A 13,808-nucleotide genomic window follows, 5' to 3' on the forward strand; every position below is an offset into this window, starting at 1 on the left:
ACAGCTAGCTTCCCGCCGCCGTGCTCTCTCTCTCGCCGTGGTCACCGCCGTGCTCTCTGTCGCCGCGGTCACCACCGCTGTCGCCCGCTTATATAGCACACCCGCCAACGGCTCTCTGCTCAACGGCTCTTTGCTGGGTCCCACAAGCCACGCGTGCAACGGTCTGAATAAAATTGACCGTTTCTGCCGCCTGGTCCCACCTGTAAGGGCCGAGTCAAAAGGTTGACCTGACGGAGACGGCAGAGTTCAAGGAACGAGTCGGTGCGCACGGACTAGGGGCAAAACTGAGCACAATTCACATCTGAGGGCAAAACTGAGCACATGGACACCACTGAGGGCAAAAGGATAATTAACCCTATTTTAAAAAGTCCCATGTGGATCATGCTCACGATTGTTCTTCTGCTGCCTTAGGGCATGTATTTTGCGCATATAGGCTTTGAAGCAGTAGGTCTCAGCCTGTTTCTAGAGAACAACAAAACGGAGCAACTCGCAAAGAACTAAAAACTAAAACAGAGCAAAAGGAAGCGGTTGACCACCACAATGAGCGGGCGGCTGCTCCTGCTCCTCCGCCTGATCCTCTGCATCGTACTTGCCACAAGGCAGCTCGCTCTCGCCGGCGCAGCCTCCAGTTCCACGGTGGTGACCAGCCTCCCGGGGTTCCAGGGCCGCCTCCCCTTCCACCTCGAGACCGGGTACCCTTTCTCTCACTCTGTTCTTCGCTCAAGTTTTTCTACGCACCCAGGCGGTAGGAGCTAGGTGCCGATGTGCGGGATCTCCGTGTCTCCTTGGTCAGCTCCATTGGTTATAACCTGCTGCTGGCTGCTGCTAAATTACAAGGTACGTGGAGGTGGACGAGGAGAACGGCACCGAGCTGTTCTACTACTTCGTGGAGTCGGAGGCCGGCGGCGAGAATGACCCTTTCCTCCTCTGGCTCACCGGCGGCGACCACTGCTCCGTACTCAGCGGCCTCGCGTTCGAGATCGGTACATTTTGTTTCCGTTCTCAAGCGATGACTCGCCGTTACTCTCTACTCCGTGATATCATACATGAGATGCATACACATGTCAACCGCAACTGCAGGTCCATGAAATGGCAAATCTTTTGCCTTGTTTCAAAAAAAAAAAAGTTCGTCGTAGAGCCTTACAATGGCACCATACCGAGCCTGGAAATCAATCCCAACTCATGGACCAAGGTCGTCAATCGGTCATGTTTTGCACTCTGCAGCTAGCCAATTAGCCGTATTACATGTTCATGCTCATTCCTGTATTGACCGTTGCAGGTTGCGCATATCCTCTTCGTTGATTCGCCGGCCGGGGCAGGATTTTCCTTTTCCAGACAACCCAAAGGTTACCATGTTGGGGAAATATCTACCTCACTGCAGTTACATGAGTTCCTCATCAAGGTACTACCTAACCTAACTGATTTGATTTGATTTGATTTGATTTGTTGCCACCCATTGATTGCCTGCATCTTCCTTACTGTCTGGTCCACGTGACCTTGTCCAGTGGTTTAGGGACCATCCCAAGTTTCTATCAAGTCCTCTCTATATCGGGGGAGACTCGTCAAACAACAACAACAACAACAAAGCCTTTAGTCCCAAACAAGTTGGGGTAGGCTAGAGGTGAAACCCATAAGATCTCGGAAAAATTGTACCATTCATCACACAAAAGATTTCCCAAGGTACGGACACTTGCTCTATATTTCCACGTATCCAACATTGAGCATGCGTTTATAGTCGACTAAATTCACTGATTTCACCACAAAGGTAAATGTGGTGAGCTATCTCAATTTTTTTTAAATGTGTATTAACTGAGTTCATATCTATCTTCATGTTTTTTTACGGACGGCGTCATCTTTATGCTTTCATCCCTACAGGTAATGAAGTTGGAAGGAGCCCCCTTCTTAATCTCAAGGTACCTACCGTAACCCTCACAATTCTACACAAGAGACTACGGAATAATACATATGGCTAAAAACTTGCATGTTGTGAAACACGCATCACAAATGTGTACGTGAAGTTGATATATCGTTATCGGTTTTGCTATTCATCAATTACAATTATTATGGTATTTCTTTAGTGAGTTTAGGATGGCTCACCACTCTTGTCACAAGATTTCATTCATTATTGTGTTTGTTTTATGGGGCGTCGTTATAGTATAGGCCAATCTGGATCGCAACCACCCCGAGGTCCCATGTGTCAGGGTCATTAGGTTATATCATGGGTCCCATCCAAGTCACCACCCAACACATATACATCCCAATGATTTATCCACTTATGGGTCCAACCCAAGCGCAGCTAACACATGTGCATCCTTATAAATACGTTGACATAAAGGAAACAAATAAGAGGATGGTGTCGCCTCACAGCATGTGTTGCTGTCACGGATGGGGATGTTGTTGCGCTTGTTTCCAAGAGTATCTTTTATTTCCGAGTTGTGCCTTTTTTTATCTCTCTCGTGTGCAAATTTATGTGTGTATTCTCTGAAAAACTAAGCGAGAAAATTAGATCACAACTAGAGAAAATAGTTTCTTAGATAGACGGCATGCTAAATGCAGTATGTGGCATATCACTTGCTATCATCTCCATAGGCGTCTCGGGGCTTCACTGTCTATATGTACAATGAAAGGAAGCAATAAATCGACAAACGTGTTTGTTGATGATAACACATGTACTAGCACCCACTACCGGCTATGCCACATAATACTATCTTTAGTGTTATGCCACATAATATTGTCTTCAGTGTAGCAACACCACTAGAGGAATGACAAAGAAAAATATCATTTGAATATGTGGAGTGATGTGCCCGTTAACATAAACAATGTTGAATTTGTTGTTTTTGTTTTTAAACTATGTTTAATTTTGGATTGTTAATTTTTTGTGAGATTGTATATGCGTAATATATCTACTTCATAGATTATCCTTATATATTTTGACAATTTCTAAATTTTGTATTAATTTGCCGGTGCACCGGATGCAACTGCTTCCTGCTTCCTTGATTGTGCTTTCTTCCCAAGATTCCACATTCTCCCGGATCATTAAAGGATGAAGGATGTCGATTAGGCTGGGGGTGGTTGAATAGGAGATTGCAAGTTTTAATCATTATTTCTATTTTAGTGAATTGCATATATAAATAATATGTAAGTGTAACTACCTGAGACAACCTACATGATATGGCAACTAGCAAGAAAAAGGTCACCACTACGAAAGTAAAGGAGTAAGTCATAAAAATAACCAAAAGGGGCTCGGAGTCAATGTTGATTAAAAGTGAAGTTAAATTCCTTGATTAACTCTAATATTTGTGGGAGACGTTTGGCACACCAAGTCAAACACGACTAAAAAGGTCCAGCCTACTTCTGGTTAAGCTTCAGCCACAATGTACGAGCTCAACCGCCAAGGGTAGATCTTCAGGGGATCTTCGATCTTTACAAATTCTCGGGGCAAATCTAGATCTTTGATGTTCCCGGTGGACTCTAAACGCCTAGGAGTCCCAAAACGCCTAAGCGGTAGGTATGAAAACTGAGCGGAAATGTATGAAGCAAGTGTTATTGCATTTGTTTTCTTAGTGAAAGCAAAACACAAATGAAAATCTTGTAAACAAATACGAAGAAACATTGCCAAAAAGGAATACAAAGCGAACCTGTTGCGGACACCTATACGAAAATGAAAGGTTACCGAAACATAAAACCCCCACAACCATATAGAAAAATACACCCGAAATAACAAAATTGTTCAAATGCGTATGAGCGAGCATCCCTATAGGATGTGAGTGGGAGGTGTGTAGTCGGGAGACAAGGATCACAAGACTAGTGGGATGGGGGATTTTTTGTGTGTGGATAGGAATCGGTTGTTCCCAACGTGTATATGGGCTGGGATGAAATGGGCTTTGCCGATAAGCGGAAATTTCTCCACATATGTTTACTAAAATTTTCTTTTTATTTGAAGTTTCACCAGAAAACGCTATTCTATCTCCATTCCATTGTAAAATATCCATTCTGCTTCTGTAATGTAAATTCCATTTCCGATTACGGATTTATCCTCTGTTTTTTTTTCCTGAATGGACGGGAAAATTCTGCCTAGTTTTCACCCCTAGGAAGAAGCATGTAAACGCACACACATCACGTCTGTTCGTGAAACGTAGATATAGTACAAAATTCAAATTACAAATATTGTAATCATTGCATTGCTATGTACATTCATATATATCAATATATTAGATTAAGGTACATGACATTTTAACTGGTAAAGGTAAAATATGCTAGAAAACTCAACAAAAAGTATCCATCCTTTAATTTGGTATGCCATCTTTTAATTGACGAAGCATAGACAACGGACCTTCATAACTATGCCTAACCGGATCATTGTCAATGGCGTACATATACCATTTTAGCCGATATAGAACTTCAAAATTATATGGCTAAACCTAAACATATCTATCTTTTTGCAGTTTTAATAAGCACACCATGTCAATCAGCTATAGTTTGTTCTGCAAAAAATTATCTCTACTCAGCAACCCATATCTATCTTGTAGCTCCAAAGTGCCTTTTGCTCACGGATTCGGTATAATATCAGATCAATTATATGAGGTAATTAACCTCACCTGTATCCACTATTCTTGTCAATCTGCTCATACAACCATTTATGTCAGAACTGTTGTGATACAAATAGTACTCAAATAGTATAAATTTCTTTCATATACAGACGATATTGGGGCATTGCCAAGGACAAGACTACAAGAATCCTACAAACGTGCTGTGTGCAAAAGCTCTGGGTACTTTCCATAGTGTAAGAACCCGATAGCCAGGATAACTTTTACTCCTTAGATATGAAGCAAGTATATGACAGTGCTCCAATTGCAGCTCCTCTCTGAAGTTATGTCGCCGCATATTTTGTTGATCAAATGCGTTTATTCATCTGCTGGACCACATGCGGAGATGGACGATTCGGCTGGTGCTGACAGGAAGATCTTAAGCGAGGAAGCAGCTGGAATCAAAATGGGGAAACGGCTGGAGCATCCGCCAGTTCGTCCTCCACTTGACTGTATTGTAAGTCAGCATCATGCGTGTATGCCTCTAGCCTGTATGTGTCCCCCGTTCATTGCACTAAGCCACCAACCCGATGATGCATGCCCGATGGTCCGCTGGATCAGGACTACGCCCACTACCTGTCGTATTTCTGGGCGAACGACGAGCGCACCCGAGATGCCCTCGGCATCAAGGACGGCACCGTGGACGAGTGGGTGAGGTGTCAAGATGGCGGCGTCCCCTACACCAGAGACATCCTGAGCAGCATCAAGTATCACTGCAACGTTACAGCCAACGGCTACCGCGCGCTTGTATACAGGTCCTCACATTTTTGCCCTGTTACTACTGCATAATAAACTAGGATCTGTTGGAGTGAGCCAGCTGAAAGATTTTTCGATAAAGGACGATTTTATTATCTCAAAATGTATCATCAAACGGATACGAGCCAGCTGAAATTCTGATAGGATTTTGTTTGGTGTCCATTGCAGCGGCGACCACGATTCGGTGGTGCCGCATCTGGGGACGCAGGCGTGGGTGAGGTCCCTTGGCTTCCCCATCGTCGACGAATGGAGGGCGTGGCATCTCCATGGCCAGTCTGCCGGGTTCGTCATCGTTTCATTTTGGTTACTTGCTCTGTTTACTTCACTCACTGACAGTACATCTGCTTTCTTTTCACTGGTTTGCAGTTTCACCATAACTTACTCCAACAACATGACATTCGCGACCGTAAAGGTAATCAAATTACTCCACCTTCTCTGCGTGTGTCGGTGGGATGCACGGTTTAGTAGACCATCGGTTGTAAATTGGCCTTTGGTTTTGGTTTTCAGGGTGGTGGTCACACGGCGCCTGAGTACGAGCCTGACAGATGCTTCGCCATGTTCAGCCGTTGGATACTGAATCAACCACTCTAGCCTATTTGTATTCTCCATTGTGAAAGATAAACCCTACATATGTAGTACTCCCTCCGTTCTAAATTACTTGTCTTGAATTTGTCTAGATACAGATGTATCTAGACTTATTTTAGTGCTAGATACCTCCGTATCTAGACAAATCTAAGATAAGTAATTCAGAACAAAGAGAGTAGTTCCCACAAAACAAACATGCACATGGGGGATGTATCGATGCAAGATGTGAGTTCCTGACTTTGCGTCGGAGTCATCTCCCCAGTGCGCGAATTTTCAAACAAGAAAAAAGAAACTACACAGTGCTAAAGTCAGCAGTTTTGCTGCCACCAAGGTCCAATTTGGACGGGAACAGAAGCGCTGAACATCAAAGACGTTGTAGAAGATTGACATGCGAGCCCATTCCGGCTGACGCCAACAGAACAGCCTTGTTGACCTCCGATGTCGTTGCCGCTACATCCCGGTGGCGTGTGTTGCCTTCCAGCCCTGGAATTGCCTCTGCGGATTGTTAAGGAAATCGGTAACTGATAGCTGCTCGACCGGCTTGGGAGTAGCGATTAATCGGTGAATCGGCAAATTAATTGAATTAATTGGTCAACCATTAATCGATAAATTAAATAGTAACCTAGCAACATATATCTATATTTTTATGTACTATACCATACTCTCATGCTCTCGGTTATGTATAATACACCAGAATATGTTACAATTTGGCCGAATCATAGCTATTGAGGAGTGAGAGGGGGGTGGGAGGGGTTACGGGCCAAAAACTTGAGCCTTGTTTTCCTGGAAGTTAATGGGATAGCAACGAATAATTGGACTGGCAACTTATTACTCGGCCTCACACGCAGTTAACGTAACGAATATGTATTATTTGATTCGACCATCCTACGAATAGCGATTAACTAGCCCGTTAATTGATTAATCAGTTGAATTCTTGAACAGTGCGGACTATTAGGCAACATATCAGGGGTCCTCTGCCGCCATTCGGCCATAGCTGGAGCTCATCGTCGGTCGTCGTGTCTCCGACCCTACCCGCGCACAAGATGTTTGACAAATTACGTCCAACCACTTTTTCTCTGCTGTTTGTTGATTACTATCTAAAATTGATCATGAAACACTCCAATATGTAGATGAAGAGGTTATGGGAGTTGTACTTGTACTTGGACAATTTTGCGTTAGAGGAGGATGAAGAAGATGTTGATTTGAGTTGGTGCCCACCTCGATCATTCGAGAGGAGAATTTTAGGAGATCGAGGCATGGTTCTCGGACTGGTCGCATCCTTCAGGGTCGTCATGATCTAGTGAGGGATTACTTTGCTCTGAATGAAACATATCCCACGAAATATTCTCAGCGGAGATTACGGATGCACCGGCTCATCAACACCATTACAAGAGCCGCGGAGAAACATCATCGTTCGTTTCAATTCAGAAGGAATGCCATAGGAGAAGCAAGTGCAACTCTATGCTTGAAGATTACAACGGCTTTGCAAATGCTTGCATATGGATGTCCTACTGATGCCATCGATGACAATGTCTGCATCGAGGGAAGATCTCATCCTCGAGTGTGTGCACAGATTCGCCAAAGTCATGATCGAGATATTTCGACTGGTGTACTTGAGGGCACCCACTGATAAAGATACCGAGAGGTTGGCCACGTATGCTCGGATCCATTGACTGTATGCACTGAACATGGAAGAATTGTCATGCGCCATGGAAACGTTAATACAAAGGGCATTGCCATGATCCAACCATCATTATTGATGCAGTTCATGATTTGTGTATTTGGCATTCATACTTCGCTGTCACAATCACCTTAATGCCCTCTAGAGATATCCTCATTTAGCAAGGTTTGTCGCTGGTGATGCTCCACCTTGCAACTATGTTGTCAATGACCATAAGTACAACATGGGGTACTACCTCACGGATGGTATCTATACCCCATGAGCCACATTTTGAAGGCAATACAACGTTCTCAAGGCAACAAGAGATCTAACTTTTAGCATGCCAAGAATCTGCTAGAAAGGTTGTTGAGACAACTTTTGGTGTACTTCAAAAATAATTTACAATTATTCGTGGCCCTGCTGGGTATTGGAAGCCTTAGAGACTGTGACAAGTCACGAAAGCACCTAGGCTTACAACCTGGTCAAACGGCTATTGCAATCCCTGGCAACCAGGGGAAAGATCTCAATAGGAACATTAGAAAGCATGCTATAGTCGCCATGCACTCGGGCGTAGGCCGCCAACTCGTGTGCCACACTATTGCATGTTCTTCTAATCACTGAGGTCACAGTCTCCTTGAAGTTCTAAATGACAAGCTCAATGTCAGAAATGGCATGGTGCAAGGCCGATTTGTTCGATGACTCGAGCTTCACTAGAAGCACAGTCAGTATCCACTAAGATTTTGCCTATGAATTTAGAGGCTAGCTCCTGCAGGCCATACTTTACGGCCAGAACCTCTGCCTCCTCGGCACCTGCACAAGGCGTGAGGCGCCAACAGCCCGACAGAGCTATTACGCCAAACCGGTCTTTGACAACCCAATCGGCAGACGCTTGTCCATCAGTGCTCCTAAATGCTGCATTCGTGTTAAGTTTCCACCAGCCAACAGGAGGTGCTGAAGGAAATATGCCCTAGAGGGAATAATAAAGTTGTTATTTATATTTCCTTATATCATGATCAATGTTTATTATTCATGTTAGAATTATATTAATCAAAACTTAGTACATGTGTGAATACATAGACAAATAGAGTGTCATTAGTATGCATCTACTTGACTAGCTCGTTAATCAAAGATGGTTAAGTTTCCTAGCCATGGACAAAGAGTTCTCATTTGATTAACGGGATCACATCATTAGAGAATGATGTGATTGACTTGACCCATCTGTTAGCTTAGCACGATGATCGTTTAGTTTACTGCTATTGCTTTCTTCATAACGTATACATGTTCCTACGACTATGAGATTATGCAACTCCCGAATACCGGAGGAACACTTAGTGTGCTATCAAACGTCACAACGTAACTGGGTGACTATAAAGATTCTCTACAGGTGTCTCCGATGGTGTTTGTTGAGTTGGCATAGATCGAGATTAGGATTTGTCACTCCGTGTGTTGGAGAGGTATCTTTGGGCCCTCTCGGTAATGCACATCACTATAAGCCTTGCAAGCAATGCGACTAATGAGTTAGTTACAGGATGTTGCATTACGGAATGAGTAAATAGACTTGTCGGTAACGAGATTGAACTAGGTATTGAGATACCGACGATCGAATCTCGGGCAAGTAACATACCGATGACAAAGGGAACAACGTATGTTGTTATGCGGTTTGACCGATAAAGAACTTCGTAGAATATGTAGGAACCAATATGAGCACCCAGGTTCTGCTATTGGTTATTGACCAGAGATGAGTCTCGGTCATGTCTACATAGTTCTCGAACCCGTAGGGTCCACACGCTTAATGTTCGGTGAGAGAAGTTTAGTCAACGGGTCTGCCACATTCAGAGCCATATGTATTTTGCAATTTTCTATGTCTACAATGCTCTGCACGGAGCTACTCTAGCTAATCGCTCCCACTTTCAATATGTATCTAAATCAAGACTTATTGAATCTCGATCATAATGATACACATATTCATAATATTGAAACCAAAAGATGCAAAGTTAATAATGATAGTGCAACTTATATGTGGCACTGTCGTTTAGATCATATTGGTGTAAAGCGCATGAAGAAACTCCATGCTGATAGATTTTTGGAATCACTTGATTATGAATTATTTGATACTTGCGAACCATGCCTCATGGGTAAGATAACTAAGAATCCGTTCTCCAAGAACGATGGAGCGAGCCACTGACTTATTGGAAATAATATATACTGATGTATGCGGTCCGATGAGTGTTGAGGCTCACGGCGGATATCGTTATTTTCTGACCTTCACAAATGATTTGGGCAGATGAGTATATTTACTTAATGAAACAAAAGTCTGAAATGTTTGAAAAGTTCAAAGAATTTCATAGTGAAGTGGAGAATTATCGTAACAAGAAAATAAAGTTTCTATGATCTGATCGCGGAGACAAAATATTTGAGTTACGAGTTTGGCCTTCAGTTGAAACAATGTCGAATAGTTTCGCAACTCACGCCACCTGGAACACCACAACGTAATGGTGTGTCCGAACGTCATAACCGTACTTTATTAGATATAGTGCGATCTATGATGTCTCTTACCAATTTACCACAATCGTTTTGGGGTTATGCATTAGAGACAGCTGCATTCACGTTAAATAGGGCACCGTCTAAAAATCCATTGAGATGACACCGTATGAATTGTGGTTTAGCAAGAAACCCAAGTTGTCGTTTCTTAAAGTTTGGGGTTGCGATGCTTATGTGAAAAAGTTTCAGCCTAATAAGCTCAAACCCAAATCGGAGAAGTGCGTCTTCATAGGATTCCCAAAAGAAACTGTTGGGTACACCTTCTATCATAGATCCGAAGGCAAGATCTTTATTGCTAAGAGTGAATCCTTTCTAGAGAGGGAGTTTCTCTCGAAAGAAGTGAGTAGGAGGAAAGTAGAACTTGATGAGGTAATTGTACCTTCTCCCGAATTGGAAAGTAGTTCCTCACAGAAATCAGTTCCAGTGATGCCTACACCAATTAGTGAGGAAGTTAATGATGATGATCATGAAACTTCAGATCAAGTTACTACCGAACTTCGTAGGTCAACTAGAGTACGTTCCGCACCAGAGTGGTATGGTAATCATATTCTGAAAGTCATGTTAGTAGAACATGACGAACCTACGAACTATGAGGAAGCGAGCCCAGATTCCGCGAATGACTTAAGGCCATGAAATATGAGATGGGATTCATGTATGAGAACAAAGTATGGAATTTGACTGACTTGCCCGATGATCGGTGAGCCATTTAGAATAAATGGACCTTCAAGAGCAAGATGGAAACTGATAGTAGTGTTACTATCTACAAAGCACGAATTGTCGCAAAAGGTTTTCGACAAGTTCAAGGTGTTGACTACGATGAGATTTTCTCACTCGTATTGATGCTTAAGTCTGTCCGAATCATGTTAGCAATGCCACATTTTATGAAATCTGGCAAATGGATGTCAAAACGGCATTCCTTAATGGATTTCTTAAAGAAGAGTTGTATATGATGCAACAAGAAGGTTTTGTCAATCCTAAAGGTGCTAACAAAGTGTGCAAGCTCCAGCGATCCATCTATGGACTGGTGCAAGCATCTCGGAGTTGGAATATATGCTTTGATAAAGTGATCAAAGCATATAGTTTTAAACAAACTTGCGGTGAAGCCTATATTTACAAGAAAGTGAGTGGGAGCACTAAAGCCTTTCTGATAAGTATATGTGAATGACATATTGTTGATCGGAAATAATGTAGAATTTTCTGGAAAGCATAAAGGAGTGCTTGAAAGGAGTTTTTCAAAGAAAGACATCGGTGAAGCTGCTTACACGTTGAGCATCAAGATCTATAGAGATAGATCAAGATGCTTGATAAGATTTTTCAACGAGTACATACCTTGACAAGATTTTGAAGTAGTTCAAAATGGAACAGTCAAACAAGGAGTTCTTTCCTGTGTTGCAAGGTGTGAAGTTGAGTGACTCAAAATCCGACCACGGCAGAAAATGGAAAGAGAATGAAAAATCATTCCCTATGCCTCAGTCATAAGTTCTATAAAGTATGTTATGCTGTGTACCAGTCCTATTGTATACCTTAGCATGATTTTGGCAAGGGAGTACAATAGTGATCTAGCAGTAGATCACTGGACAGCAGTTAAAATTATCCTTAGAAGACTAAGGAAATATTTCTCGGTTATGGAGGTGATAAAAGAGTTCGTCGTAAAGAGTTACGTCGATGCAAGCTTTTTACACCGATCTAGATGATTCTGAGTCTCGATCTAGATATATATTGAAAGGGGGAGCAATTAGCTAGAGTAGCTCCATGCAGAGTATTGTAGACATAGAAATCTGCGAAATACATATGGATCTGAATGTTGCAGATCCGTAGACTAAACTTCTCTCACCAGCAAAACATGATCACTCTTTGGGTGTGAATAACATAGCGATGTGAACTAGATTATTGACTCTAGTAAACCCTTTGGGTATTAGTCACATGAAGATGTGAACTAATCACATAAAGATGTGAACTATTGGTGTGAAATCACATGACGATGTGAACTAGATTATTGACTCTAGTGCAAGTGGGAGACTGAAGGAAATATGCCCTAGAGGCAATAATAAAGTTGTTATTTATATTTCCTTATATCATGATAAATGTTTATTATTCATGCTAGAATTGTATTAACCGGAAACTTAGTACATGTGTGAATACATAGACAAACAGAGTGCCACTAGTATGCCTCTACTTGACTAGCTCATTAATCAAAGATGGTTAAGTTTCCTAGCCATGGACAAAGAGTTGCATTTGATGAACGGGATCACATCATTAGAGAATGATGTGATTGACTTGACCCATCCGTTAGCTTAGCACAATGATCGTTTAGTTTACTGCTATTTCTTTCTCCATAACTTATACATGTTCCTATGACTATGAGATTATGCAACTCCCGAATACCGGAGGAACACTTAGTGTGCTATCAAACGCCACACCATAACTGGGTGACTATAAAGATGCTCTACAGGTGTTTCCGATGGTGTTTGTTGAGTCGGCATAGATCGAGATTAGGATTTGTCACTTCGTGTGTCGGAGAGGTATCTCTGGGCCCTCTCGGTAATGCACATCACTATAAGCCTTGCAAGCAATGTGACTAATGAGTTAGTTACGGGATCTTGCATTACGGAACGAGTAAAGAGACTTGCCGGTAACGAGATTGAACTAGGTATTGTGATACTGACAATCGAATCTCGGGCAAGTAACATACCGATGACAAAGGGAACAACGTATGTTGTTATGCGGGTTGACCGATAAAGATCTTCGTAGAATATGTAGGAACCAATATGAGCATCCAGGTTCCGTTATTGGTTATTGACCGGAGATGAGCCTCGATCATGTCTACATAGTTCTCGAACCCGTAGGGTTCGCACGCTTAACGTTCAGTGACGATCGATATTATGAGTTTATATGTTTTGATGTACCGAAGGTTGTTCGGAGTCCCGGATGAGATCACGGACATGACGAGGAGCCTCGAAATGGTCGAGACAAAAAGATTGATATATTGGAAGGTTATATTCGGACACCAGAAAGGTTCTGGGGTCACCGGATAAATACCGGAGTACCGGGGAGTTACCGGAACCCCTCGGGCGGTCAATGGGCCTTCATGGGCCTTAGTGGAAATAGAGGGCAGCAAGGGAGCTGTGGGGCGCGCCCCCTAGGTACAAACCGAATTGGTTTAGGGCTTGGGGGGCCGGCCCCCTCTTTCCTTCTCCCCTCCTCCTCTTTGCTTCCCCTCCTAGTTGGACTAGGAAAGGGGGACCAACTCCTAGTAGGAGTAGGATTTCCCCCTTGGGGCACACCCTATGAGGCCGCCGGCCCTCTCCTCCTCCCCCCCTTCATATACGGGGGAGGGGGCACCCCATAGACACAACTTAATTGTTTAGCCGTGTGCGGTGCCCCCCTCCATAGATTTCCACCTCGGTCATATCATTGTATAGCTTAGGCGAAGCACTGTGTCGGTAACTTCATCATCACCGTCATCACGCCGTCGTGCTGACGAAACTCTCTCTCGGCCTCAGCTGGATCTAGAGTTCGTGGGACGTCACCGAGCTGAACGTGTGCTGATTGCGGAGGTGCCGTACCTTCGATGCTAGGATCGATTGGATCGTGAAGACGTACGACTACATCATCCGCGTTGTCATAACGCTTCCGCTTATGGTCTACGAGGGTACATAGACATACTCCCCCCCCCCTCT

The 13,808-nt window shown here is 43.2% G+C and overlaps 1 protein-coding gene across 1 annotated transcript; it reads left to right on the top strand.

Moving 5' to 3' along the window:
* Window positions 1-394: 394 nt before the first annotated feature.
* Window positions 395-6,230, top strand: LOC119356133 (serine carboxypeptidase-like 19). Its single transcript, XM_037623046.1, is given in 15 exon segments — window positions 395-692; window positions 838-1,006; window positions 1,127-1,192; window positions 1,280-1,402; window positions 1,506-1,561; window positions 1,622-1,680; window positions 1,876-1,922; window positions 2,088-2,104; window positions 4,509-4,584; window positions 4,700-4,783; window positions 4,858-5,043; window positions 5,148-5,341; window positions 5,511-5,624; window positions 5,709-5,754; window positions 5,850-6,230. Coding segments are annotated over 15 exon segments (1,473 nt in total). The 5' UTR covers window positions 395-540; the 3' UTR covers window positions 5,934-6,230.
* The last annotated feature ends 7,578 nt before the right edge of the window (window positions 6,231-13,808 follow it).

The sequence above is a fragment of the Triticum dicoccoides genome, chromosome 2A (assembly GCF_002162155.2).
Source record: "Triticum dicoccoides isolate Atlit2015 ecotype Zavitan chromosome 2A, WEW_v2.0, whole genome shotgun sequence".
NCBI lineage: Eukaryota > Viridiplantae > Streptophyta > Magnoliopsida > Poales > Poaceae > Triticum > Triticum dicoccoides.